At 52.9% G+C, this 27,773-nt stretch overlaps 12 protein-coding genes across 12 annotated transcripts; 6 read left to right on the top strand and 6 right to left on the bottom strand.

Moving 5' to 3' along the window:
* Positions 1 to 247: 247 nt before the first annotated feature.
* Positions 248 to 2,537, bottom strand: Z517_11036 (uncharacterized protein; the record flags this gene model as incomplete). Its single annotated transcript, XM_013424644.1, has 2 exons — positions 248 to 1,875; positions 2,045 to 2,537. 2 exons carry the CDS (start codon positions 2,535 to 2,537, stop codon positions 248 to 250), a joined length of 2,121 nt encoding a protein of 706 aa, XP_013280098.1.
* Positions 2,538 to 3,256: 719 nt separating this feature from the next.
* Positions 3,257 to 4,150, bottom strand: Z517_11035 (uncharacterized protein; the record flags this gene model as incomplete). The annotated part of the gene is made up of 1 exon (XM_013424643.1): positions 3,257 to 4,150. The coding sequence occupies one exon, from the start codon at positions 4,148 to 4,150 to the stop codon at positions 3,257 to 3,259; it is 894 nt and encodes a 297-aa protein (XP_013280097.1).
* Positions 4,151 to 4,655: 505 nt separating this feature from the next.
* On the bottom strand, positions 4,656 to 7,508 carry Z517_11034 (uncharacterized protein; the record flags this gene model as incomplete). Its single annotated transcript, XM_013424642.1, has 1 exon — positions 4,656 to 7,508. One exon carries the CDS (start codon positions 7,506 to 7,508, stop codon positions 4,656 to 4,658), a length of 2,853 nt encoding a protein of 950 aa, XP_013280096.1.
* Positions 7,509 to 8,272: 764 nt separating this feature from the next.
* Z517_11033 (uncharacterized protein) lies at positions 8,273 to 8,872 on the top strand (the record flags this gene model as incomplete). Its single annotated transcript, XM_013424641.1, has 1 exon — positions 8,273 to 8,872. The coding sequence occupies one exon, from the start codon at positions 8,273 to 8,275 to the stop codon at positions 8,870 to 8,872; it is 600 nt and encodes a 199-aa protein (XP_013280095.1).
* Positions 8,873 to 9,543: 671 nt separating this feature from the next.
* Positions 9,544 to 13,727, bottom strand: Z517_11032 (uncharacterized protein; the record flags this gene model as incomplete). The annotated part of the gene is made up of 2 exons (XM_013424640.1): positions 9,544 to 11,742; positions 11,802 to 13,727. 2 exons carry the CDS (start codon positions 13,725 to 13,727, stop codon positions 9,544 to 9,546), a joined length of 4,125 nt encoding a protein of 1,374 aa, XP_013280094.1.
* A 1,167-nt stretch (positions 13,728 to 14,894) lies between these two features.
* Z517_11031 (uncharacterized protein) lies at positions 14,895 to 15,740 on the bottom strand (the record flags this gene model as incomplete). The annotated part of the gene is made up of 1 exon (XM_013424639.1): positions 14,895 to 15,740. The coding sequence occupies one exon, from the start codon at positions 15,738 to 15,740 to the stop codon at positions 14,895 to 14,897; it is 846 nt and encodes a 281-aa protein (XP_013280093.1).
* Positions 15,741 to 16,607: 867 nt separating this feature from the next.
* On the top strand, positions 16,608 to 18,370 carry Z517_11030 (uncharacterized protein; the record flags this gene model as incomplete). The annotated part of the gene is made up of 2 exons (XM_013424638.1): positions 16,608 to 17,604; positions 17,652 to 18,370. The coding sequence occupies 2 exons, from the start codon at positions 16,608 to 16,610 to the stop codon at positions 18,368 to 18,370; spliced, it is 1,716 nt and encodes a 571-aa protein (XP_013280092.1).
* An 845-nt stretch (positions 18,371 to 19,215) lies between these two features.
* Z517_11029 (uncharacterized protein) lies at positions 19,216 to 19,685 on the top strand (the record flags this gene model as incomplete). Its single annotated transcript, XM_013424637.1, has 3 exons — positions 19,216 to 19,424; positions 19,471 to 19,602; positions 19,652 to 19,685. 3 exons carry the CDS (start codon positions 19,216 to 19,218, stop codon positions 19,683 to 19,685), a joined length of 375 nt encoding a protein of 124 aa, XP_013280091.1.
* A 56-nt stretch (positions 19,686 to 19,741) lies between these two features.
* On the top strand, positions 19,742 to 20,446 carry Z517_11028 (uncharacterized protein; the record flags this gene model as incomplete). The annotated part of the gene is made up of 1 exon (XM_013424636.1): positions 19,742 to 20,446. The coding sequence occupies one exon, from the start codon at positions 19,742 to 19,744 to the stop codon at positions 20,444 to 20,446; it is 705 nt and encodes a 234-aa protein (XP_013280090.1).
* An 889-nt stretch (positions 20,447 to 21,335) lies between these two features.
* On the top strand, positions 21,336 to 22,985 carry Z517_11027 (uncharacterized protein; the record flags this gene model as incomplete). The annotated part of the gene is made up of 2 exons (XM_013424635.1): positions 21,336 to 22,430; positions 22,491 to 22,985. 2 exons carry the CDS (start codon positions 21,336 to 21,338, stop codon positions 22,983 to 22,985), a joined length of 1,590 nt encoding a protein of 529 aa, XP_013280089.1.
* Positions 22,986 to 23,389: 404 nt separating this feature from the next.
* Z517_11026 (uncharacterized protein) lies at positions 23,390 to 24,574 on the bottom strand (the record flags this gene model as incomplete). Its single annotated transcript, XM_013424634.1, has 1 exon — positions 23,390 to 24,574. One exon carries the CDS (start codon positions 24,572 to 24,574, stop codon positions 23,390 to 23,392), a length of 1,185 nt encoding a protein of 394 aa, XP_013280088.1.
* A 998-nt stretch (positions 24,575 to 25,572) lies between these two features.
* Positions 25,573 to 26,831, top strand: Z517_11025 (uncharacterized protein; the record flags this gene model as incomplete). Its single annotated transcript, XM_013424633.1, has 5 exons — positions 25,573 to 25,632; positions 25,740 to 25,866; positions 25,940 to 26,193; positions 26,242 to 26,509; positions 26,557 to 26,831. 5 exons carry the CDS (start codon positions 25,573 to 25,575, stop codon positions 26,829 to 26,831), a joined length of 984 nt encoding a protein of 327 aa, XP_013280087.1.
* Positions 26,832 to 27,773: the final 942 nt, after the last annotated feature.

The raw sequence follows: 27,773 nt of genomic DNA, 5'->3' as shown, positions 1-27,773 counted from the left end.
TGGAACAAAAAGGGGCCTGCCAGTAATAATAATAAAAAGAAAAAAAAAAAAAAAAAAAACTTTCGAGCGAGGTTGCTTCCGCGTTCCTCTTGGGAGAAGTCACCTCGACCCAGCCTCTGCAGTTCTCTGCAGGTCTCCAAAAAGCTGGTACCTGTAAACAAAAACAACTTGACTTGTCACTGTCGAATTACCCGTTGTGTTCTGATTTTGTTCGCAGTCCTCGTTGTGCGTACTTATCCCCCAACCCTCACAATTTACTCTTGCTGTCGCCCGGTTGGCAGCACTCGCCGGCCTTGCCGACAACGACCTCGGTGGTGGGCTGGTGGTGCATCTCAGTCACCAAGGTGGAGCGGTTGAAGGTCTGCTCGCTGGGCGGGACGTCGAGGGCCGGGTTCTTGTCGAAAAAGTTGACGGGCTTGAGGCTCACCTTGAGGATCTCGCAGGGCATGACGGGGAAGTCCTCGATGCGCGGCACGTGGTTGATGCCGAACTGGATCCACACGACAATGTCCGTGTCGACGACGCTGTCCTTGCGCGCCGCCCAGCTGCGCACCCCCGTGCCGCCGCGGCTCTGGTTCGTGTACCACCCGCCCGAGAACAGCTCGCGGTCCCGGTGCGTCGTCACGTAGATGTTGTGGTCGGCGAACTCGGCCCGTTTCCAGTTGTACGAGCTCGGCAGCGACAGCATCTTCTGGAACGGCGGCGCGTGGATCTTGTACGCCACCGGCTTGCCGTTGATCGGGTTGCGCACCGCCGGGTTCTGGATCTTGAACACCCGGTTCGCCTCCGGGTTCAGGTCCAGGCCCTGCGCGTGTTCGACCACCGTCTCGGCCACTTCGTACGCCACCCCGTGCGGGTTCCAGTCCTCCGACAGCGGCAGCGCGTGCGCCTCGTCGTAGACCAGTCGGTTCTCGTGTCCCTCGATCATGGGGTCCACACGCAGCGAGAAGATGTGCTGGTGGTGCACGGCCAGGACGCCCGGGTGGACGACGGTGCCAAAGGGGACGCCCACTTTATCCAATTCGTGGTCGATGGGCTGCGTCGACAAGACGCCCGTGGCGCGGACTTCGTAGATGACCTCACCGGCCTGGTTGAACATAAAGGCCAGGATGTACTCGTAGTTGCTGACGGTGATGATGCTCTGCAGGACCAGTTCCCGTTGACGCACCACGGCGGCACGCCCCGTGCGGTAGTTGGTGTGTTTCCACCCAATGCCGGCGTCCTGTTCGTGGACACAGACGCAGTTCTCCAACGGGGTCGGGACGCCCTTGTCGTCGGTGATGACGGCCGAGAGATACTGGATGTGGCCCAGGCAGTCGCACCCGAGCTGGAGGTTGTTGGCCATGGCGCCGGCGCCGGCGTCGCCCAGGTCGTAGGCCGACTTCTTGTGGAAGGGGTGGCGGGGGTCGGCGTAGGGGATGTTCATGTCGCTCAGGCTGAGGCGGTAGAAGAGCGGGCGCCCGTCGTAGCGGACGTCGTACAGCACCATGCCCTCGCGCTGGTTGTAACCGACACGGAAGCTCCATTTCTGCCACGCAAGCAGGTGGCCCGTCTCGCCCACGGGCGTGAGGGTGAAGCTCGCCCCTTCGGGCTGAATCACCCGCAGCGGCTTCATGTCGGTCCGCAACTTCTGGTACTCGCTGACGTACTCGTTGGGCGGCTTGGCCTGGTACGGTCGCGGCTCGTGGATGGTGTTGTCGGCCCCCGTGGGGAGGTAGTCGATGCGGATAACTTTGTATTCGACACAGTCGATCACGGGCGAGATGGGCAGCGGGAACGCGTAGTGGTTGCTGTCCACCTCCGACGGGTTGTTGGGGTCGCGCATGTATAGGAAGACCTGGTACATGCGCTCGTCATCGTTGACGCCGTCAGATCCTGATGGACGATTGCCGTTAGATCAGATCTCTCATCCTTCTCGTGTTTCATAACAAAGCCGGGTCCCAAAACAATCCCATTACCAGGGCGTCGCACTCGAGCACGTAACAACCACGAGAGAGAAAAGGGCGAAGAATGACACAGGTCTAGTGAAAGTACATAGGCTTACCATAGATCCAAGGGTCGGCACACACGACGGTTCCTTCTGGCAACTTCAATTTCTTGAGTGCCTCCTTGACGGCCTCGTCCTCGAGTGCGTTCTTCTCCACCTGGAGAATCTCGTCGTAGTCGCCGTTGCCATGCTGGTTGGGGCCCAATCGGACATTGCTCTCGACGGTGCGGCTGGACAGATTGACCACTGCCTCGTGGAAGCGATTGGTGTTGCGGATGTAGTAAGACACAAAGGCCTTGCGTGGGATGGCGGGGAGAGACGACGACCCGGCGGATGAATGCTCGGCGTCGAGGTAGGGGATCATGGACTTCTTGGAGGGTTCGTCCAGCGTAATCACCTTGAAGCGGAGGTCGATCGTCGAGGGCCACACGGATCTCACCAGCTCAGCCGTGGTGGATATCTCCGCCGCGGTGAGTGGGCATAGTGGGTGGGCGACGGGAGAGGAGGCCGTCGACGGCTGGGAAGAGAAGTCTTGGGAGATGGCTGCCATGGTTGGGGGAAATACCAAGGAGAAGAGAGAGAGAGAGAATGAATTGGACCAGATGAAAGTCGAGAAGAAAAAAAAACCAAGAAAGAGGATGAAGGAGTGATTGATATGTATATTAATTATCATCTCCAACTACGTAGATATTATCCATTTGGTACGTCTGCAAATGGAGACAAGACCCTGGAAGTTCCAAAGTCTCGACCAACCCTTCCCCCTCCCAAACCAAGGGAGCCCTTATCTGAATGGTCCGCCCAGGGGATGCAAAAGCCATTAATTACTTGTGAACTGCCAGACTTGCTCAACATACTCGTAACTGGTACACCTTGGCTGCTCTATCAAGCCCGAGATCCACCGCAACACAATCCATCAGCTCTGCTTGTTCACTCAATGCGGGCCTCGAAAGACACTGCGAGACACGCTGATTCCCCAAAGAGGCAAGAGAGCTCAGAGATATTCGACGAATCCTCATGAATTGCGCAATTTGGGCAAGAAAGCCATGGCCCAGGGTCGCCCGTGAGCACAACGGCCAAGTCCTTTAACTGTACAAGGCAGGACTATCCGACCAGCCAGTCATTGTCCTGCATCAGTGCCGCAAATGTCCGTCCCCCGTTGATGTTGTCCAATCCAGTCCAGTCTTGTACGCGTGTCGATGATTTGGCCCTTGTACTTGTAGCAAAACTTGTAAGATAATATGTGTGATGATCCATGGCCAACACAAAGCATCACGAACCGGGTTGCTTGCCTGGCAACCGGATCAGATACTTGGGTCGTGACTCGCCCGCCTCGCCAATGTTGTTGCTCCAGGCCTCCTTGATGGTCTGCTTGGACTTATCTTCGTCCAAGTGGAACTTGCTGCCGACTTGAAACCATCCATTGCCGATATCAAATGCCTCCGCCAGTCCGATCGCATAGCGCGGGTATACCGGCGGCGCAACTCGGACGCAATCCAACTGCTCAATCAGTTCCTCGATGGGCATCGAATACGCTGCCGTCATGACGCGGAATGGCTCGCACGACTGCGGTGGAATGTAAAACTGGTTGTGCGCATTCACCGAGTACTTGTCAATGACATTGTAGGTGAAAAGATGGAATGTCGCAACGTGTTTGGAGGCGACGTGTCCGTGCCCTCCACTGTCCTTGACCACCAGAAGTCGATCCTTGACTCGGTTTCCACTGACGGGTGGTTCTGGTGCTTGAGAAGCGGCGTGGCCGACTGCTCCTACAACACTTGATGGTGGAGGGGGAGGAGGGGGAGGAGGTGGTGGTGGTGGTGGTGCTGGATACCACGTAGGCGCATTTGGAGGAGGCGGTGGTGGCCCATCAGGCACACACACTGCTCCAGGGAATCCATTTCCCGGTGGAACGAAAAATGGACCGGGCCGACTCGGTGGAGGAGGGCAAAATGGTCCTTGACAGGGAGACATCAAAGAATACGGCGGCGGAGGAGGAGGACCACCACCACCGGCAGAAGATGGTGGTCCGCTTGGAGGTGCGCCCTTGTTCGGTGGCCCCCCATCACGCGTCATGTAATGGTAAACAGTCTTGCCAATCAGGCCGGGTCCTTGGGCTGGAAGTGGCATTGCAAAGGGGTAGTAAGGAGGTGGTGCACACGCCATGGTTGAGGTCGTCGACGAGGATATAATGCTTTTAAGCAAGAGACAGGGTGAGCAGCCTTGGACCAAGTGTCAAATACCGTTTGGACCGTGGCATTCAAAGAACGAGGGACATGTAGAACATTATATAAACAGGTTTGCCATGATCCTCTATCACTCTAATCACGCTCTGACTGTTGAGAAATCCTGGGCTCTGCAAACGACGGGCTTCATGTCATGGTTGCGCAGTGGAGACAAAGAAACGCAGTCAGGCTGTGTTGGTAGTTGCCACAATGTCACTGAAGAGACGTAGCTAAAGGAAGCAGAAGTCGTCTGCAAGCTCTTCCACGGGAGCAGCTCGAAGGACAGCAGCGCCCTTGTCGAAAAAGGACCAGCACTGGCCTCGAGCAACAGCGGAATTGGGCCGTCGACGTCGAGTGTCGTGTGGTGATAGAAAAAGTAACAGCATGACTGGAAAAAACGGCAAACCAAAAGTTGGCTTGTGACCAGTATTCACTAGAGCTGGACCTCAACTTGCGGCAACCACTGCGAGTCCGTCATAGATTTTCTGCTTCACACGCGTGAAGTCATCCATCTTGCTCGGAGTCATGGCAGTGGAGCTGACTGGCACCCCTTCCAGGATGATCCTCCCGGTGCCGAGTTTTCGTACTGCTATCATGCCGTCGACCAGCAGTGTGCCCTCACCTCGGAATTCTGCGATATGACCGTCCAATGCTATCAATCTCCGCAGGTCAGCTAGACGTAGGTCGCCGACGTGGATCGCATGGGAGACAGATCTTGTTGACGCAGCCAGGCTTGCTGGGAGAACATCGAGCACCGGTTCGACAGAGGACACCGGCCGAGGGCCAGCGGCAAGAGACACTTCTGTATCAAATTTCTGTTTTTTGGTCTGAGGATCCTCCTGCAGGTTGTCTCCCCGCGGTTCGCCCTTGAGTTGACCTTGGATGGTCACCACTCCCATGTTCTTGACATTTTGCCAACGGAGCGTCTTTGCCAGGTTGCGACTGAGCTTGACGACCCACGCGTTCGTGTCGACACTGGCATCCACGGTTTGACCCTCTGCAGGAGTAAAGATTTCCGTCGATGGTTCCTCTCCTGCTCCCGCCACTTTCATCCCGAGAAGCTCTTTACAATCAGTGGCCAGAGCAACAGTGTCTGAAGCATTGCCACCGACAAGAATCAACTTTTTGGGTCCAATCAACGGTATCAGCATTTGCAGACTGCGTTGATCGTGCAGTCCAGCAAAGTCGACAAAGGCCAGCCTGGCATTGACCGTGATCTCAGAGGTCGAATATACCACTTTTGCCGGTCCCTGGAATCCTTCCCGTTCCACTTGGACGTCTTCATCGGAATTCTCTGCGTCTGAATCTGCTGCGGAATCGCCAGATGCGGCCGGCGCGAATGCTGTTCGACTTTTCTTGTGTTGTGAGTGCCTGGTATCATTCGCCTCGTCCCACTTACGCTTCTGTCCGAGCTGGCCCCCGGACTTGGTGTCGTTGGCCGTGTCTTGGTCTTCTTTCTCCTCTTCCCTTAAGAAATCCTCCGGCTTGATGAAATCCCCAAACTCGTCTCCGCGCCTTCGCGAATGTGTATATGGGAAAAGACTGTTCCGCCCCTTCTTATTCCGTACATCATAATCATACACGCCTTTTTTGCGAACAAGAACGTTGACTCCCAGATCTGCATCGCTCAGGGCCAGCTTATTCCGTGCTCCGTGACCGAGAGCGGCCGAAACATTCAGTACACGGCCCTGCTGTTCGTCGTCTGACTCGTCTGAGGATGTTGAGCTGGATTCATCATCGATATTGTCGTCCGCACCAGCCTGGTCTCGCTCATTGGCTGAAGTCAGAGAGTCTTGCAGCTGTCTTTGAGTCGCCATGTATTGTTGGTACCTTTGATTCTCTTGTGAATTCAGTGGTGCCTTCTCTGAATTTCGTAGCTTGAGCGTTTTACCTCCACTCTGGACCTGCTCCAACCATTCTCCTGTTGGCAGCCCTTTTTCGAGAGCGACGCCATCCTGACGGTCTTCGTACCAAGTCCAGAATACCTGACTTGGGCTTTGCGACCCGGGACGCATGTTTACTCGTTCGGTCAAAACCACCAGATTCTCGGGCCTTTGGACCACATGATCCAACAGTGACCTCGAAAAACCCCAATCCATTGTCACATCACTCGCAAGGATGACTCGGGGCCCTTCTACCTTCAGCATCCTTTCCAGTTGGCTTTTGCGTTCCACAATCTTGACGTTCTTAAACTCAAAAGGCCGCGAAGGTTTGCTCGCGCCATTGATCTGCTTACTGCCACTTCTTCTGTGCATCTGCGTGGGAGCTGGATTTTCGTCCTCGCCCTCGAATTCTCTCACAATGCTGTCGTCCATCCATTCGAGCAGACTTCTTGCATGTCGAAGCGTCGCATTGCCGGACCGACTGGCCAGGTATACTTTGGCAGGTCTTAGGGAGACAGCATTGGATGGGTCGGACCACGCTTTTTCCAGGATCCAAGCTAATTCCAATACTCTCGCGCTCGAGTCGGTAGGAATGAGAACTGTGCCGCCCTTAGCAACACAGACCTTGATATGCGCCAGCAGAGCCTCGTCACGAGCCTTCCGACCCCCAGACAGTGCGGCTCTTGTCGCCCCAATGCTGCTGCAGACGAGGGCGGTAGGCTTGCGCAGTTGTTCGATGACTTCGGCACCCCCAACCCCTCCAAACCACGCGGCCCCTGCTATAACATTCTCTCGGGCTTGGTTCCAATCCACGGCGTAGACTACAGACTCCATCCCATATTGTATGTGCCATATTGTGCCGCCCAAGGTATGACCCGAATTATAAGCCGTCAGTGTGAGACCCTCGATCGGGGCGGAAAACGGAGAAGGTGTGGGTTGATGAGGTTGCGAGTATTTGAGAGGAGTGATCAATGTAAAATACTTGTTGATCTCTTCGTATGTCGGAGCCTGGCGCAGGATGTGTGACCGCGACTTGTCGTCGACGCTAGTTCCATCTTCAGGAGAACCCGAGCCTGGAATAAAGGTTGCCACCAGCGGGGAAGACGAATACAGGTCTTGGAGGAGGGTGCGGCCGAAGGCGATGACGGGCGGCGTGGCGTAGACGGGGACCTGGGTGAAGACGGGGATGTGTTTGCAGCAGTGCGCAAAGGCGCCCAAGTGAGAAGTGGTGGCATGGGTGAGGAGGATAAAGGATAGAGTAGAGGCGTGTTTCTCTATCTCGGCCAGCTGTCGAGTGTCGAACCGTTCGTCCCATCCCACATCCACCAAGATTTTGATTCCACCATCCAACTCAAGGATCGACTGCGACGCTCGAGACGTGCTCTGCGCCCCGAGCAAGGGAGTGATGGTGAACATGGCGGCGCGTTGTCTGGAGCCGAATCCCCGAGCAATCAAGGATACAATGGGAGTCTAAGAGTCTCCATCGAGGCCGGCGCGTCCTCAACTCACCGGTGGATTAGAATTTGTCCAAAAGAGGAGTCGCAGAAGATTGTTTTCGATGTGGGCGCAGTTTGTCAGTAGGTGGAAAGTTGATTGAGAGATATTTTCTGTCTGACATTAAATTCAACTCCATGTCCCCATGTCTAGAAGTGGGGTGTAGAGAAAAATGGAGGCGTCTGACATCATCAACGAAAACTACCATGCAAAAGGAATGTGACGATGATGCACTGAAGACAATCATTTTCAGGAGCTGGAAATTCGCAGCTGGTAGAGCATCTCTGTAGTCGCTGCAGTGTGCATTCTCAAGGGGATATAACTTTCGATGTATTTTACTCGAAGGGATTCATTCGTTTTTGCTCAATTTGTCGCTCCGGTCTCCGTCACGAGGCTGACGCCCCTCACTTCTGCCTCGCTTTGCTCGTGAGAACAAAGGAGTGTCCTCGAACACTGGATACGGATATGTTCTTCTTTCCCACATAATGACAATGCCTTGAAACACACAATGCATTGAAGCCGAAATCCTACGATTCCAAGTTGACAAAGGTCTTCTGACCTCGTCTCGGAGCATGGTGAGACAGCGCGATCAAAGGGCATTCGACACACCAAGCAAGTGCGGCTGACGACCCTATACCAAACATCTCCTGACCCCTCGATAACAGAACTCGAGGTAGTTGTCGAATATGGAGGACGACAGGTACTCCTCCAACCAGTCGAATGGCCACGAGCTACCTATCCCAACATCACACCGAAAACAAAGTCCTCAAGCACCACAAGCGGAAGTCCAATCCATCGTCAAGGAACTACCAACCTCGTTGTCGAAATCAGACCATCGCCACAAGGCTCCTTCTGATGCGAAGCAGGCCAAGCTCCTGGCATCCATTGAGCAGTTGAGATCCAACATCTCCACCACAGAGGCACGCCTATCCACGAAGCTTCGAGAAATCACGCAGCTCAAGTCCTACTCTACCTCGGCGTCAACTGCAAACGAGAATAAACAGGGATTCAATCGAGGATCCTCCTCCTCCTCTCAACAAGTATCTGTTCCGGAAATTTTCCAGCAGCAGCACGACTCTACCACCATTCCTGCGTCGATGTCCGTGGAAGACGAGAAAGCCGCCCTCGCTCACGCCCACTCGATCATCAACAAACACATCTCGCTGCTCAAGACGTACAACGGGATCAAGGACGTCGCCATGGAGATGCTGGGGCTGATCGCGGAGAAGGAAGGCCGCAGACTAAAGGACGTCATGGACGAACGAGGGATAGACGAGCGTGACTGATGTGGATGGATGGTCGGACGGAGTAGTAATGGTATGATCCAAGACACCGCTTAAGCATACTGTACGACCTCCATGCGGATCCTGCTACCCAATGTCCTCCGAATCACATCCCCGTTCTTTATGCCATCTCGATGTCTATCCATTCAGGCACAGATCCTCTCTGAGCAGAACTCTCGACTCTCTCAAGTAAAAGGACGACCTCATTGTCCCCGACAGCCCGCAAGCTACGCGGTTACTGAGCCGAGGTTCTGTTTTCTCTTAACCGTCCTGGTTTCGGCACACTTTTCAAGGTTGACTCCCATTATTATTCCCTGCTGTCTTCTCTACCAATGCTCAACGGGGAGTGGCTCTACCTCTCAGATATACTGAACGTTCTTCGGCCCTTTGGAATCAGTGATTCTCTGGTTTGGCCGGTCCCATCTGCTTTTATCTGACTACATGTCATTATCTCCTGGTTGACGAATCCTTAACCACACAAGGAACGGCCTTTGTTTTGCGAATTCGTAGTCAATGAATGAGGTATGTACTTCTGCCACTGACAAGATCCATAGGACAGGAGCGAGGAGGTGCCTATGCAGAATTCCCAAACAAAATAATTAAATCACGATATCGGCCATCGCGGTCCATCCCAATAAACCCGCTGTGTTTGAAGATCCACCCGCTTCCCAAAATCACCGCTGCTTTTCTAGACTCTGCAGACTCACTAGCTCTCTATACCTTCCCTTCAGTGCCATTAATTCGTGGTGGGTGCCCTTCTCAGCGATGACACCTTTGTCGAATACGTAAATGACATCCGCTTTTTGAATCGTGCTCAGCCTGTGTGCTACAGCAACTGTGGTTCTGCCTTTCGCTGCGAAATCCAGGGTTGCCTGTATGAGCTTCTCAGAATTCGAGTCCAATGCTGAGGTAGCTTCGTCAAGCAGGAGAATTTTAGGATCACGGAGCAAAGCACGGGCAATGGCAATGCGCTGTTTCTGGCCACCAGAGAGTAAGGCGGCTTTGCTGCCGACATCTGTGGCAAAGCCGTCTGGTAGAGACATGATGAAATCATAGATGTTGGCGTCTTTGCAGGCTCGGATGATCTGCTCGTCGCTAATTTCACCTCGGTCAACGCCGAGGAGGACGTTGTCCTTGATGGTTCCTTGGTACAGCGTCGGCTCTTGGGACACCAGGGCAAGATGAGAGCGGTAGTCATTGATATTGAGGCTCGAAATTTCTTGACCATCAACATAAATACCACCGGCAAGTGGGTCGTAGAAACGCTCCAATAGTGCAATGGTTGTCGACTTGCCACATCCGGATGCGCCAACAAGAGCAACGTACTGTCCAGGTTTGACGGTTAGGTTGAGGCCTCGGAGGACCGGGACCTCGGGTCGTGTGGGATATCGGAAATGCACATCACGGAACTCAATGGTTCCTTCGACTCGAGTGATTGGTGCGCCGTCGTCTGACCACGCATCGATGGCAGGTTGACGGTCATAGAGCTTCTTCAACTCGGCGGCGGAGTTCTTTGCCTTGGACATATCTCCTGCAAACGAGAAGACGGTGCCTGCTGATTGTGCGCCGAAGATGATTTCTGAAAAGACAATGAAAAATTGAAACAAGGTGTATTCGCCTCGGACCAAGAGTTTGCCTCCGTACCAGAAGCCGAGCGCAAATGCCAAAAACATGGCCGACTGCGATGCAGCGTACAACGAGGAGTGCTTCAGATTCGATTTGAAAGAGTCACCCAACTGGTCTCGAAGCTGGCGCCTGTACTCGCCATAGATTTCACGCTCCGTCGTTAAGGACGCAACAGTCCGGATGGCATTGGTATGCTCGCAGGCATATCCAGCTGACTTTTCGTAGTGTTTCTGGTTGATTGCACTGAATTTGGCAAGGACCCAGAACCTGACGAAGCCCGTCCCGAGGATGACAGGCAATGCGCACATGCAGACCAGTGACAATTTCCAGCCGATCGCCAGTGCCACCACAACTGCAATGATCAAAGTTGACGAACAACTTATCAAGGTTCCGAGCGTCGCTCCAGAAATGGATGCAAGATGGGTGGTCTCGGTCGACAAGAAAGACGTGAGGGCGCCTGTAGAGTTTTCATCCTCGTCAAAAAAGGCAATGTCTTGCCTCAAGAATCTTCTGAAAGCACCGTCTCGAGCGCGCTGAACCAAGCTCTCACTGCAATAGGCAAAGGCGATGCCCTGTATGCACATGGCGATTAGATCCACAAAGGCCAGCATCAGATACATCAAGCACCAGAAATCGACATCGTGACGAATCTGGTGGCGGAGGGATAGTGGTTGAGATAGTGCCACAATGCATTTGGCGAAGAAAATACCCTGCACTGGCTGAGCGGCTCCTGCAATAGCTGTGAAGAAGAATCCAATACACATGATCCACCATTCTTTTCGGTTGAAGCGTGCGATGAACATGATCAGGGTCCAGAGCGAATAGCGAGCTTCCTTGTCCCTCTTTTTCTCGGCGAGGACGTTGGAGGACACTGATTTCCCGCTTCTTGTTCGACCAAGCGCAAGCTTCTCGTCATCGGGGTCTGCCATCCCAGCGCTACCGGATCTGGTAGATTGGATCTTGGTGAGTTCTGCTTCGCCGGCAATGGCTTCTTCTACAGACTGGTCATCCTCGTCACTACCGATGCGCTGAGCAGAGACCAGGTTGAAGTAAGCCTGTTTCCTCTCTACCAGCTCGTCATGCGTGCCTTGTTCCACAATGCGTCCCTGCTGCATAACCACAATGTTGTCGGCAGTTTTGATTGTCGACAATCGATGGGCAATCACAATAGTAGTTCGACCTTTGGCTGCAGTGTCCAGTGCCTGTTGCACCACTTTCTCGGAACGCGTATCCAAAGCGCTCGTAGCCTATGGGATCACCGTTAGTATGGACTGTTTCGTAATTAGGGCTATTCTTCAATACTCACCTCGTCCAAGAGTAAGATTTTCGGATCACTGACGATGGCTCGTGCGATAGCGACACGTTGTTTTTGACCGCCAGACAAAAGGAAACCACGTTCACCGACGTGCGTCTCGTAGCCGTCGGGCAGCGAGGAAATGAAATCGTGAGCGTTTGCTTGTTTTGCGGCATCAATGATACGTTGTGTTTGCTGCTCCTCTGACTCATTCTCGTATTTGGACCCGACGAGTCCGTTTTTGATATTTTCCTTGATGGTCTGGCTAAAGAGGATAGGTTCTTGTTGAACGAGGGCGATTTGTTGTCGAAGCCAATGCAGGTTGAGCGTGCTGAGGTCGTGCCCGTCAAGGAGGACAACACCCCCAACAGGATCGTAAAACCGCTCTACCAACCCGACTATGGTCGACTTACCAGATCCAGAAGCTCCGACGAGCGCGGTGGTTTTGCCCGCGGGTATGACTAGGTTGATGTCTTCCATGACCACGACTTCAGCTCGCGAAGGGTAAATATGCTTGACATTGCGCAATTCGATCGTCCCCTCAACTTGATCCAGTTTTTGGCCATCGTCAGAGAGAGGGTCAATTGGGGAAGCTCGGTCGATTGTCGAATAAATCTTTGCCGCTGCGCCAACACCGGCTGCAAAATGTTGCATATGGGGCCCGACGTTGCCAAAGGAGAACGCACCGATCATGACGGCAAAAATAATGGTTAAAATGTGGGCAAGAGTAGTCTCACCGTTGACCAGGAATCGCGAACCCATCCAAAATGCGAGACCGTAGTTCAAGAACAGAATACACAGCATGGCGCCTATCATGCAGCCCAGGGCGGCCTTGCTTCGAATCCCCCACCTTCGAGCCTCGAGCAGGTGGATGTTGTACTGCTTCGCAAGCTTGTCCTGAGTACCGAAGGCGACGGCGTTTCTGATCGAGGCCAGTACTTCTTCCGCCACTGAGCCCCCTAGTGCATATGCTGCTAAAGACTGTTTGTTCCATCCGGCCATCTTTCTGCCTCCAGAGCCCATAACCAGCACGATGGCGAAGACTGTGGAGGTGCAGATCAAAGTGAGTTTCCAATATTTGACGAAGCCAATAACAAACGCGGAAAAGAATGTGGCTACACCAGTCAAGGTCAAACCGACCTTCTCACTGATGGCCTCTTGGATTAGATTGGTATCCGCGGTGATGCGAGTTGTGACTTCTCCAGCTCCCAACTTGTCGAAAAATCCGATATTCTGTCGCAAGATTGCTCTCAGATATTGCTCGCGAACTTTCGAAGTAATGTGCTCGCCCGTGTAGATGAAGAGAACGGTCGAAATATAGACGAGAAAGAATTCTCCAATGGCCAGGTAGATAAAGTAGAGGCAATATCGTGTTAGAGTGGAATCGAAACTTGATGTGAGATTGTTGAGGACCAGGCCCTGAAAAGTACCACTGAGATTACCAAAGACAACGGTCATCAGAGGCAATACGGCGCCGGCGCCGATTGCGCATATGCATGCTATGACAATGAAGACCTTGTCCCATTTTGTGGCATAGCGGTATAGCGTCCAATAGGTGACTTTCACGTCTGGCACATCCAACTGCTTTTTCAGAACCGCCCTTTCATGCTCTGGTAAATGGGACAATGCCGCATCGCCCTCTGGGACATCTCGAACCTGAACAATCTTGGAATCCAGCTTGGAGAGGTCTGGACGATTATCCGAGTCAGAGGACTGGGATGTAGGCGACGTAGGCGAGACAGCAGTCGTGGGAGATTTGGCATGGCCAGAGATAGGGGTAGATGGGCTGACTGGAGCAGCAGCACTCTTCTCAGAGAGCGGCTCGGTGTCTTGCTGCTGGTCCGTAACAATTCCTAGTTGTGATCTTTCCTTCTCTTCAATGTTGTGTTCGATGGCGGCCGCGCCGCCAGGCAATTCGCCCTGGCCACTCGGGTTCATGTTGAGGCCTTATCACGGCACCGTATTATGAAATGAGGCTTCTGAGCGAAAGCTAGCAGAGCATGATGGATGAAGGGGAAACTGAACAGTGAGAAGGATATGCGAGGGGCAAATTCTCAGCCACGTCGATACGTCGAGTGTGTGTGCCTTTAGCAGATCGACGGATTCCGAGCGCGAAATCTGAAGGATCGTGACTGCGAACCGTTGTAATTCTTATCGGAGTTTCTTTATATGCAAGAGTCAAAGGAGCGGACGTATTAGAAAAAGAATGGACAGAAGGTGAATGACGATGATATGTACACGACAAACAGGCACCAAGGACAATATCTCGGGCCCGAAAACAATGAAAAGAGATCCAACGCCTCGTGGAAGACGGACTTTTAAGATGACAGTCTCGGGTAACTCAAAATAATTAATGCGAAGCAACGAGGAGTCGATTGGTGAAGGGGGTGAGCGTAATTGTGGAGCCGGGCCTTGGGTAACCTTTGCCTAGGTATTGCATGCGAATTTAGCGATGATCGAGTACGAGCAGTAATGCCTGATGCCTGAAAGATTGCGCCGTGGGCGGCCTTCAGGCGGGCTGTTGCCTACGGGAGTCGGCGCTTAGGACCCGTAGCCGACTGGCCACCCGGCAAAGACGCGGGGTGTTTTGGTTGCCCACGGTTTGTTGAGGCTCGTATTCCGCGTTTCTTGCCAGTCACAGTTAGTCAGTATCCACTCTCCGTGAGACTTGCATAAACGGTGCATAAAACTCTGCTTGTGCACCTAGTTTTGTTCGCACATAATACGGAGTATCCCCAACTGGCTATTACTCAATACTCATATCTACAGGATATCGGTAGTTATCACTATCTATCGCACGAGAGTATACGAAGAATCAGGTGAGTTATAGATAACGTTCAATGATGCTAGTCACAGAATACCAGGATCCGATACCAACTGGCTATAGTATTTCAAGTCTCGATGTCTGTGTAGCACAGCACGATGGACCACAAGGCATGGGAGGATGGCTCTGATTCATCAATCCAGCCATTACACTGGTAATCACCGCAGCCTGCCACTTTCACCGGTTCCCAATCCTGTTACATAGGCACTCAAACCCGAAAACATTCCGGAGGATAACCTCTGACGCATTCAACAGTCGTTACACCCGATGCCTGCTTGTGATCAGAGTTTCGCCTTTTGCACCACCGCCTGATACTCGTCGACCCTTCTCCTTGATTCCAGTCCCCGACGGTTGCGATCTAGATCTCTCGCGGCTAGCTTTGCGCGGGTATCAGCGCCTTCGTCTAGGTCTTTGATCACCTCTCGGTATAGTTCCTCCTTGATCAGACCATATGACTTTCCTTGAGCCTTCTGGGCCAGCTTCATCTCCGAAATGAAGGCGAGCGTCTCTTCAACGCCCCCAACGCCATCAATGATGCCCTCTTTCAAGGCCTCCAGGGCGGGAAATCTTCTGCTCTCCAGAGCCATATTCCTGAAAGTCGTCATGTTTAACTTCACTCGAAACACTGTTGCCATGGCCGGTTGAAGAGCTGCACCAAAATCCAGCTCGTTCAGGCACAAAAACCCCTTGTGAGGGTTCATGATGCGATAATCATGCATCATGGCGGTCATCAAGCCGCCGGCGAAAGCATGGCCATTTATCAATGCCACTGTGGGCATTGGATAACTGATCAAACGACGCCACAAGGGATAAAGACTGTTTGGGAAGAAAGTCGGGTCCTTGATAGCGTTCTCAAAGTCCAGCCCATTGGAATAGAACTTGGTGATGGATGAGGTCGTTATGACCACTCCCCGAGGGAGACGGTGCTCGATAATGTCAAGTGCCAGCAGGAATGTTTGATTGAAGGCGGGAGTGAGGCGGTTGTCCGGCGGGCTGGAGAAGGACAGGAGGTATACTTGAGGAGCGGCCTGGGTGCAAATGAAGTTTCCTTGCTCGCCTTGAGCATTTGAGCCAGCATTCAACGTCGGCGGAACTTGGAGCACGAAAAGAGGTGGGATCGGTGGCATGGCTAATTGATCGCTATAGAAAAGAAACGAATAGTTGATTTCGTGGAAGGTTGAGGTTTGCTGGGGTTTCGACGACGGATTGAAGACTGTTTTGAATGTTTCTGCCAACGTTCAGATATGATTAGTCGAACAAACGTTTTTCTGGCGAGCCGAGGTGCAGCACCTTCTGTTTGCTTCTCTGGCTTCTGACACGCAGGACAACCAGCTTGCCAGGTGAAAGCGTCAGATTATGTGCTTGCTCTCAACACAAAGACCCATGGCCACTGAGAGATGAGATCAACTCGAGTCAGCCGTGTACTGATGAAATGTCGTCTTGCATAGGAGTTTGCAGTTACTCAAGTCAGAGATAGTACAGTCAAACTCGTGCCGTCAAAGGCATGTGATTTTGTCAGACCAGCAGCCTTTTTTGGTCTCTAGACCCCTAGGCTCCTAGGCTCACTAGGCCCACGTGGAAGCCCCCAACTCACGACTTCTGGGCTCTAGCTCACCCGCTTGCCTGGTCTTGGGCATCACGGGCGTCCTGACTAAGATATGCCTCTGCCCGCAACCACCCACAACAAATGCGCTTGAGGCCAATGACGTCTAACCACTTAGTTGCCCTGCCTGTCTGCTTCTTACTCTTTTATTGCGTACCCGGCAGCAACCGGATTACTGGCTGGTCAAACTGCCCAAATAGTCCTCGAGAGTTCAAAGGTTGGCTGCGCGACACTGAACCGTCCTAGATTACTGGCTCCCAATCACCGAGTCCAATTGTTCTGCAAGTGACCTGCTCGCACACAGTAAGAGCATCCTGCGTGCGCCGTTTACCCTGACCATCGGACGACCAATCCCCCCAAACTATCACGTTGTCAAACCTGACCCGGTGCCATGGCGCAACCGGCGCAGAGTCCAGCCTTGGATACTTCAATCACCAAGAGCTCAACCAGAACAACGTCTGGGACATCGACAGTGTGGGAAAAAACCAAAGGATATTCCAATACCGCCTACGAGAAGGCCCTCAAACCAGGTTTCAACAAAGCCTATGCGGTTGTTGACAAACTGGGAGCCCCTGTCAATCGATTGTCAAACAAAGTCGGTTCCGAAGCATTTTGGCCCACCACCTTAGACAAAGAATCAGAAAAGGCGGCTCGGATTCTGCGTGGGTTCTGCAAGGACGGCTTCTATGAGCAGATAGAAGAGAAGGAGGCCAAGAAAGTGGAAGAGCGGAACGCAACAACGGTGGGTGTCCCGCAAGGCAAACAAAGGGTTATGAAAAAGATTCCGGCAAGTGTCATAAAAAATGCTGTCGGGTTGGCTATATTCACAACCATGCGAACCGGGTGGCTCTTCGGTGGCTCTGGCGGTGCTGGCATTCTTGTCGGCAGGCATCCAGAGACTGGGGAATGGAGTCCTCCCAGTGGCATCCAGACGCAAAATCTTTCCTTTGGGTTCCTCGCAGGAGTCGACATCTACGATACAGTCCTTGTCATCAACACATACGAAGCCTTGGGAGCTTTCACAAAGTGGAGGACTACCTTGGGGACTGAGGTCGGGGTTGCAGCAGGCCCCGTTGGAATCGGTGGCGCGCTCGATACCGAATTGACCAAACGCCAGGCTCCTATTTGGTCATACGTGAAGAGTCGCGGTCTTTATGCTGGAGTCGCCTTGGAAGGGAATCTTGTTATTGAACGTACCGACGAAAATGCAAGATTCTATGGAGAACAGATCAGTGTCACAGATATCCTTGTTGGCAAGGTTCGATATGCACCTGTTGAGCAGTACCAGGTCCTTCTCGACACCTTGAAGGCGGCTCAAGGTGACGAGGTAGATGACAGCTTGCTCCCGGATGCTCCGGCTCCGAGTGACATGGAAATCATGCCACCAGGTGAGAGTTAGCGAACCGGCTTCGATCAGGTTACTGACTGCCTACAGGAGGAAGTACCTTTGGTATCCCAGCCGAGGATGATCCAGATCCATATGGAGTGAAAGCCCTGGAGGCTGAAGGATTGAATATCCGAGAGGCAGGAACTCACCAACGGCCTAGTGCAGATGCTTTCGAGTTCAAGCCGTCACCCACCAGCCCGATCTACTCCCATTTCTCACGTCGAAGTGTCGATGGCTCAATTCGGAGTCGGACTTGGAGAGAAAGCACTCACAGCCTCGCTAGTGTCGATCGAGGTACCCAGACGGATGAGGACGAAACGAAAAGTGCTGGAAACAGCCCTCGACGGACGTCGATGAGAGGACTTGACTTTCCAAAGAAACACAGCCAACTCGTGGATGACGCGGTTGAAGAGCCACAGGAGCGCAGAGAGTCATTCTCAGACGTAGATTCTGATGTCGAGGTCTCGACAGCTGTGCCAGTCATGGCCCGTGCGAGAGTGGTTGAAGTTCCCAAACGTGTCCCTCCAGCATTACCGCCGCGGAATCCTGGCCGCGTAGCATCCCCTTCCTCGGAAACACAGGCGCCCGTTGATGGCTTTGACAAAATCGATTTGAACGGCGATGCTGAACAAAAGCACGAGGGAGGCCACGTCCTCACACCAACATCCACTCACGAAGCCACCGACTCTGCATTCCATTCCGTACCAGTGACGCCCACTGAAGAGTCTAAGGGGAACCCTAACGATATACCAGGATCTTTTCAATGAGCAGTCTGGGTTAGATGGGGCTTCAAAAATAAATTAATGCTTGCGGGATTTTTAGAACAGTTGTACTGCTTCGCTTAGCAACTATGGGAGACGAATTGACGCGAGACGAAGACACTGCAATCAAGTACATGGGAAACTTGGGATGAAGCTACGATGTCTGCTCCTGCTGTTGCGATGCTCTGCCGGTGAGCCTCATGACGGCCATCGCTTCCTGCTGTCTGGAAAGGATCCGCCTTGAGAGCAGGCGCCTCGCGCCTTCGACGTGGGCGTTGGCCTGGACAGTTCAAGTTAACACCTTTTCCCCTCTGTGTTCATCTCTCTCTGGCCCGTCTACGCCATCATTGCACTGGTCATCCTTCGTTCTGAAGTTTTGTCGAGCTCGTCTGCATCGGTACCGCTGCATTCATTATTTCATATCGTCGATTGCTCTTTAGGCGCTAACTCTCTCTGTGCACACCCTTGGTTCCCGTTCCAGCTCGACGCAGTTTCACATCACGATGAAACCCCATTCCCTTCTGCTTGCTGTTCTCCATGCACCAGTGTGGTTGGCCAAAGCAGAGGAGACGTCTCCCGTTGATGCTCTAACCCCCTCAAGTCTTGACTCTGACGACCAGCAATCTACATTATTAAACGCTGGGAGCGAGCAACCGAAGCAAATCGTTTGCGGAAATGTGACTGGAGTGGCGTGCGATCCAAATACTCCTGGCAGTGGATGGTGCTGCTCATCATATGTGTGTTGAGTCAACCATGTCCAGAGATTTGTTCTGACTGTTGATAGGGGTTCTGTGGTACCACACCTTTGTTCACATCATTCGGACGACAGCTGATCATATCCCTTCTAGGTAATGGAACTCTTTATTGCGGTCAAGGCTGTCAAGAGCAATACGGGCAAGTTTACAGAAAGACGATATACTCTGACGATACCTGACGCCGCTGCAGAATCTGCGATGCAAGTGAAGGCACAAATCGTGCTACAACCGTCGAGTATTGTGGTCCGAATCATGATGGACAACATTGCAGTGCCGGACAGTGTTGTTCTTCAGACGGTCTATGTGTTTGTCTCGCTGTCCCACGCAAGAATGAGGTATTGACCGAAGCAGGGTATCACCAGCGAATTCTGCGGCGAAGGGTGCCAACCAGCTTTTGGAACGTGCACTCAGGAGAGATGTGGTCCATCGAACGGCAACAGCTCCTGTCCCTTTCCGCAGTGTTGTTCCCGCTTTGATTATTGCGTTAGTGGCTGTTCCTTGGACAATGTGTCGCTTTACTAACACGGCTTAGGGGACTGGTCTTGATTTCTGTGCTGTCCCAGTAAATTGCCAACAAGAATTTGGCATTTGCGACTCTGACACCACTCCAGCAGGGTACAATATGTCAGTGGATCCAAGAGGAGAGGAAGGCCAGATCGTATATGGGCAACCCATCCGCAACTGCTACGTTCCGAAAACTATTGCCCTTACATATGACGATGGTCCATCACAAAACACCGATGAGCTGCTGGATATTCTCGACGAAGCTGGTGCAAAGGCAACCTTCTTCATTACAGGGAATAGCAATGGCAAAGGTCCCATCGACACGACGCGCAAGTGGACGGATGTGATCAAGCGCATGGTCCAGGAGGGGCACCAAATTGCCTCCCATACTTGGTCTCATGATAACATGGACGAGGTGGGGTCGCAAGCTCGCCGGCTCGACATGGCTCAGAACGAGAGGGCACTCGCCAACATCTTAGGCAAATATCCGGCATACATGCGGCCGCCTTACCTCCAATGCAGCAACCACACCGGTTGTCTTAGCGACATGAGAGACCTTGGATACCATGTCATTTCGTATGCATTTGACAGCGGGGATTGGATGGATCCTGACAATTTCACTGCAATGGCAGAGAGGGTTGACCAGGCGTTAGAGAGCGGAGATGAGCAAGGAAGCAGGATGCTGCTGATCCAGCACGATACAGTCCGCACGTCAGCCATCGACCTTACCAAATATATCCTGGACGTGGTCTCCCAAAGAGGATGGAAAGGCTCGTACCAGGTCTGCTCTGCGCGTCGAAAAGATTCACTGACCTGTTGTTAGCTGTTACTGTCGGAGAGTGTCTTGATGATGATCCCGAACGGTGGTATCGGGATCCGGCTTGGATCAGCGTTGGCTCAAGGTCGGAGGGAGGCTGCATTGTTTCGGGAAGGAACTCCTGTGCGAAAGTCGAAAGATTTACCAACAAGGTCGAATGCTTCGAAAGCAATGCTCAATGTGAGCAAGATGCGTTGGAATGCACGAACTCGAGCAGGACAGACAAGACAACGTGCGAGAGATTGGAGACGATCTGCAGCATGCAATTCCTCTTCTGCTCGACCTGTGGACAAGCCGAGCTCCCTTGTGAGATCGAGAAATTCTACGTCGACAAGCAAGCGTGAATGTGGTTGATCTGGCAACGTGGTGGTGGACGAAGTAGAGATGCAACGCAGGATCAGTGTCTATTGAAGACGGATGTATAGCTTACACTAGATATGAAGATATCTTTAATGCGCCAGACGCTGCAGTATTGTTTCTCCCTATCCTGTTGCCAGAAATGTCCGAGCAAACCTCATCTGCCAGACTAGTTGGCATCTTCTATCGAATGATACCAATTGCATTGACGATTACGGTACACGTCTCGCTATGTATAACGCATGAAAAGTGGAGAAGACATGTAGCGTGATGGACCGGCATGAACCGGCCATTTGTGGAGAGGCAACATCTTTTCCCAGCACGACAATCCATTGTGCCATTATTGCGCATGCGGCGTGGACGTGAATCGAGCATCATATCAGCCGATGGTTTCTCTCTTTCCGCCTCATCAACCGTCAATCTGCTAATCTAGCATCCTTGTACAATGTACTTCAGCCCCTAACTGGCAACAACTGCCCCATCAACTTCGTCGAGAGTCTCCCCTCGTCCCCCGTCTCACAGCACCGTCCGGTTCGCGATGTATTTCCCACGGATCCTGCGACGAGATCAGCAACCAACTCCCCTCCTATGTCTACTCCCCCTCATTTTATTCGCTTCATCTGTCTCGGCTCATGGCGGCCACACGGACAAGATTCCCGAAGGAGAGGCCGTCTCCCCTGATCCCCTGGATAGCCGGCTATGGATTCACATCCTCCTCATGATTGTGTCATTTGGCATGATCTTTCCCTATGGCATGGTTCTGGGAATCATCAAGAGTCGTTGGCATGTTCCTTTACAAATCGTGGGCACGGTTGTCGCGACCGTTGCCTATTTCTTGGGACATATGCACAAAGGGCGACAATTTCGCCACCCGAACATCCACGCGAGTTTTGCCAATAGCCTGGTGTTGATGCTCCTCATTCAGGTTGGTCTAGGTGTCGGTTTGAAGTTGCATCTGGAAGAGAAGAAAGGGTGGATCGGGCGGGTATTTGGGGGGAAAATGGGAAGAGGTGGGCGGAGAGGTGTGGTCATGATCCACGGCTGGTTGGGAAAATTAATGCCCATTGTCGCATGGGCGCAAATGCTCTTTGGAGGGATCGTCGCTATGGGATACTGTCGAGGCGACCATCTGGGACAGTGTTTGGCGCACTTCATCATGGGGTCGGCGTTCATCGCGTACGGCATCATCATGACTCTCCTCCTACTCGTGGGTCAAGCATGGTTGAGGAGGACGGGCAGAAGCCAGGAGTTTTTCGACAGCTGCGTGATCGCCGCATGGGGCTGTGTCAACACGTTTACAGAACACCGCTGGGGCCATCCGTGGGTCAAGAACGATCTGCAGCACACGAGCATGGGGATCGTTTGGTGGTGCGCGGGCTTGCTGGGCGTTTGGCTGTCGAGATCGAGGAACGGACGACCAAAAAGAAATATCCTGCCCGGCCTGGTAATCCTCATGACAGGCTGGGCCATGAGCGCGCACCCCCAGGATCTGCCTCTGAGCACCATGGTGCATACGGTGTTTGGATACACCTTGATGGCTGCGGGTGCGGCGAGAATTGTTGAGATCTCCTTCTTGCTCAAGGACAGCCGTGGCTCAGGCGAGGTTAACAGCTGGCAGCACTTGCCTCCATTCGTGAGTCTCTGCATTTCCCCTTCATTCATGTTACGGTCTGCTAATGGGTATTGTGTACAGCTCCTGTATGCCTCCGGCTTCCTCTTCATGGGCGCGACTGAGGAACAAATGCACCTTCTCTCCGACGCGGACGTCACGCATGTCTCCTACATCCTGATCCTCTACAGCATCGCCTTCTTACTCTATCTGTTTGTGAATATCTTGCTGTACGTCTACGCGAGCCATGCATGGCCGGACGACGAGAGCAACGGAGTGCGCTCCTCTTATGGCGCAGGCGGTTCCGGTTCCGGGAGGAGCCTGAGTATTGCCGGGCCCAGTGGTCTCGGTGGACAGCACACGAGAAAGATGTCCACCCTCTCGGGTGTCGGGATGAACGGAGGGGCTAATGGCCCCGTGAACGGCAGCGCGAGAATACCCCGACATCGAGGCACCGCTAGCCAGCAAGTCCGGGACGCCGAGGAATTTGAGCTCGAAGGCTTGATCAGTGACGAAGGCGAGGATGATGTCGAGAGTCCTCGCGTGGGAAAGAAAGAAGGTGCCGTCGCGTTGGCTTAGTGGTCTGTCTCACCACAGTCATAATTTGTCCGGCCATCCTTTGAGGGAGAGAGCACTACACTATTGATTGAGTCGCAAGGACGATCCCTCCGTGGACATGGCGAATTACCCGGCGTAGGAAAATGGAATGAACGGATATATACTGCTTCTCGGCTTGTAAGAGGTACATACTTACGTACATTGCGAGGTAGACCGGCATGATGATTTGCACTGCATACTCGGAACTCTGGGATAGCATAATTGAAGCAAGAAGTAAAGGGATTACCCCATTCATGTATGCAGGCATGGATGGATGGATGTTTAAGTGTAAAGTCAATCTAGTGGCCGTCTCAAGAATTCATTATTGTACAATACATCCATCGCTCATGTGGCCTCATCGACATGCTATGTAGACGATCCATGCTTTACCCTCTCAGCGGCAGGACCTTCTGGCTAAGCACGCTCTGTCTGCACAAGGGACACTCTGCCTTTTCCTTGACCCAGTCCTGCACGCAGGTCCAGCAAAAGACGTGGCCGCACGTGGTCACGCTCGGGTCACGGAACGGCTCGAGACACAGGGTGCATTTGCGCTGGTGGCCGGCGGGGATCCAGGCCATGGTCTCGTCGTGCTCCTCGAGGGCGTAGCGCGGGGCGTCGAGGATCGGGGTCGCCGTGTTCGCCGACAGTCCCGGTGGGAGATGGGAGGGTACGGGGACGGCCGAGAGCAGTTGGCCGGTCGAAGAGGTCTCGAGGCTCGAGGGGATGGGGATCTCGATCCCGTTAGCGAGCATGGCCGCGGTGTTGGCATGCCCCGCTGTCTCTGCCCCGGTTGTGGACGCTGTCGCGTCCATGTATGTCTCTCGAACGTGCAGCACCGACTGCACGGCCATTTGCAGCACGAGCAGTACCCCCAAGACTTCGTACCCGACCCGCTCTTCGTTAGGCTTGATCTGTTTCGTGAAGACGTAGCGCAGCCCAAACAGTCGCTTGGCGATGTGGTAGTACGCCCCCGTGAAGTAGAAGACTGCGAGACTAAGGGCGTAGATGGGCTGGAGGGAGGTCAAGGTGTCGAGGTGTTTGAGGATGTATTCTTGTAACTTGAGGCTCCTGGGTGAAGGGGAGCGTCTCGAGTTACTATGCTGCTGTTTCTGTTTGGCATGTTCGATGTTCCACTCGAGTTTACTCCTCAGCCTTCTCCTCAGCGCAGGGAGAGATTTTCCCAGAATCCAGGGCGCAAACACCACACTGGCGATGTATCCGATTCTTCTTCCCAGGCCCGCAAGTCTCAATGTGTCGTCCTCCACCTGGATAACGTCGCAATACTCCTCGCCCAGCGTCCGGTTTCCCAGAAGTGTAGTTATGCAGAGGTAAAGGAGTTCGGAGAGTTGGTTTGTGGCTTCGGAGTATTTGTGTGCGAAACGAGCGCCGAGGAGGGCGCGCAGGATCGTGGATGCTTGCGACGAGATGCTTCCTGTGATGTAGGCGTCCTTCTGATGCGTGCGGAGGATATCGGGTGAGGTTGCAAATGGATATTCCATGGTTGTTGGTGGGGAAGTAGGGGTAGATGGACGCGGAGGCGCAATGCTGCCAGACGGCTCTTGGTCAGCCATCTCGTTGTTGGTTCGGAAGACTGTATCTCTATACTTGGTATGATACTTGCATGAGAAGGGTTCTCTTTGCAAGTCACAGGCCGAGGTTCCTCGTAAATTGCATGCATTGCCGCGTCGCATGCCGTAGTTGTCGAATTGGTGTTCGCAGTACGGTGGCGCAGTAGCTGTATCAATGCAAAGTGTTGTGCATAACAATGCATTTTCTTTTGCTCTTTTGCTCTTTCTCCTGTGTCCACCAGATGAAGTTCATCGAGCCAGACACCACCCTTTGTTGTGTTGACTGGAAATTGACGCTGTGCTATGTGAATGGTGCTAACAGTTTCTTCACATTTGGTTCAAAGCCCACAGCAGGACATACAGACAACCCCACGTACAACACACAAACGGTAAGGCGATGATCAAATAGAGGATGATAACGATGATGAATCCCCAGATGAGGTCGCTATTGTCCTGATTCGTGGGAGACATTGATGCTAGCTGCATTTGAATGAGTTGAGTGAGAGGTGGATGAGGTAGGATTGTGTTCAGTTTTGAAGAAGACGGGCAGCCGCAGAAGGTGAACATGTTGCAGCGACTGTCTTGCTGGAGAATGAAGATGTGCGCCGCGAAACCATCACCACGATGTCACCATTTGGACTGGCACGACTGGATAGATTTCCCTTGTCTTATTTATCTTATTTATTTCTACTTGAGATGAAGCCTTCAGCTCTCCACGAATCATCTATGGCTTTGCTGTTTGTGCTTTCACGATGCTTGTCTACAAGACACGGGTGATTCGTCGCCATAATATTGGGTATTTCAGATTATATTAGTCTGTTATCTCACGGCTACACCCAGTTTGATGGATTGTGGCTCGAGTCCAGTAGTCCAGTTTTGGAAGGTCGACATTTGTGGCGCATCTACCCTTTTTCACTTGCTCAGTTGTCCACTGCTGGTGCCATCTTTCACTTCCGGGCGGTTGTCGCACAGTCTTTATTACCCGAGCACTCCTACAAACCATGGCAGCAGAGCCCAACAAGAACTGGCCTAGAGAAGGCTACCGACCAGAATGGCTGGCAGTGAGCATCTTCTCTCGTTTAACTCGTGTTCGCTCCTCAACAAATGGCATTTTCGCTGAAGAAGAACCCCGCATACCGCATCGTCAGGCCAACTGACAGTTTTCCAGCTCGAGGACGCATCTGGCGGCCGGTATATCATGACAGGCGATTGGTCTATTGATGTTCCCACGTATGATGCCGTCTTTGCCGGGCTTGCGAAGCAATGGCCGCCGTTACCTGAAGAACTGCAAGTCTGTGAGTGCACCTGCGGTTGAACTGATCATCGAACGATTGATACAGGGGACCATATCTGACAGGCACCGTTCAGGGGATGAGCAGACTGACAGCCAACATGGTGACCTCCCTGTCCGAATTTACAAGCCGGCCTCAGACAAACCGTTGCCTCTCATGATTTACTTTCCTGGTGGAGGATTCATTGCTGGCAATCTTGACACCGAGGACGCCCATTGCCGGATATTCGCCGCCAAAGTACCGTGCCTGGTCATCAGTGTCGACTATCCCAAAGTTCCCAAAGTCAAACTTGACGACATCATCAATCTCGCTAGCCAGGCGGTGCCTTGGGTAAGAAGACGCTCCACATGGTACTTCTCAGAGTTCTGACTCAACCAGTGTCGCAGCAGAGCCAAAGAGCTAGGAGATGATCCAACCAAGACACTCGTATGCGGCGGTTCCGCTGGTGCAATGCTCGCAGCAGAAGTAGCATACCGCTTCATGTCCGAGGGTGATTATACGTCCATCACTGGCTGCATCCTTTTGTTTGGCGTAACCCTTTCCTGGAATTACAAGGGAAAATACAAGCATATGTACACCTCATGGGAAGACAATGGGCACGCTGGCACTCCCGTGTTTGGTCTTGAGCTTGCCAAATTCATCTGGTGTAAGTGCCATTCGCACCGTGTTGTATCTTTCACTGACCCTGCACAGCCCATTTTGGCATCGACTTTGACAGCCCACGACACCTTATCTGTCTCGCGGACGACCTATCCAAATTCCCTCCGTGTTATATCGTCAATGCGGAAAAGGACTGCTTTCGAGACGACGGACTTGTCTTGGACTACAGACTCAAAGAGAGCGGGGTTAAAAGCAAGCTCGATTATTACCATGGTCTTCCTCACTATTTCCATGCCTTCCCCAATCTCACTGTTGCCCACGAGATGATGGAGAGGGCCGTGGAGGGAGCTAGATTCGTGTTGGAGTAGGCTTTACACGAGGACAATTCCCCCAACCCGCTCAATACCTCGGGTTTCATAATCCCTCATGCATGCGCTACAGCGGCAGAGGGTGACAAGACAGAGCTGAATCCAACAGCCAAGCATCACCTACTTGCACATCCTCCGAACCGACGCCCAATCAACCTCACTGCCTCACAAGCCTGCAGGTCGTTTTTCTAGCCTCGCAGCTCCCCGCCCTCAGACAACACGTGCCGGAGGATTGCTGTGGCTTTGACCGTCTCCAGACGCCATCCCGCTTCCCGCCTCCACCCTGCACTAGCGAGGCTCTGGAACCTCCGGAGACAAATCAAAGCGACTTCATGTTCCGACTAGACACGTCCTACAAACTCTGTTGGAAGATCCTACTGACGGTATTTACTAGCTACCGCAACGAGTCGAGACCGGTCGCCCACCAGGTCGAGAAAGCGGGCATCTCTGCTCCATCCGTTACGGCAGACAAATGGTCCCGTTCGGCATCTCAACGTTGTGCCCCGCAACAAATCCCCCAGCGCCCCAGGATGGAATTCGACAACTGCCCGCCAGAAACTGATTAAAACTTGTTCGCCCCCTTCTGACTTCTCTTCTCTTCACCGTCCCATGGCTGAGAGGGCCTCTCCTACGCGTTTCCTAAGCATGGTGAGCACTATTGTCAACATCCAAAACAATATCGGTTCGGCCCGTTCAACAGTCAACGTTTTGAAACTCAATGGAATAATAAGCACAGACTTCTCTCTGTCCCAATCTGGCCAAAATTAGAGGGGTTCCACACCCCCCTGTGCCCGAGACCATTTCCAATTTCCTTTTACAATTTTCGTGACGCACATCACGCGAGCTGGGGCCTTGTTCCACCTTTCCCTTGTACACACCCTTGTCACATAACAGTCCACCTGCGAGATACCTTATCTAGGTATACACCAGGGAAAGACATTA

This window comes from Fonsecaea pedrosoi (genome assembly GCF_000835455.1).
Source record: "Fonsecaea pedrosoi CBS 271.37 unplaced genomic scaffold supercont1.7, whole genome shotgun sequence".
NCBI lineage: Eukaryota > Fungi > Ascomycota > Eurotiomycetes > Chaetothyriales > Herpotrichiellaceae > Fonsecaea > Fonsecaea pedrosoi.
Note: the sequence above shows the minus strand (reverse complement) of the source record. Positions and strands in the feature narration are given on the sequence as shown.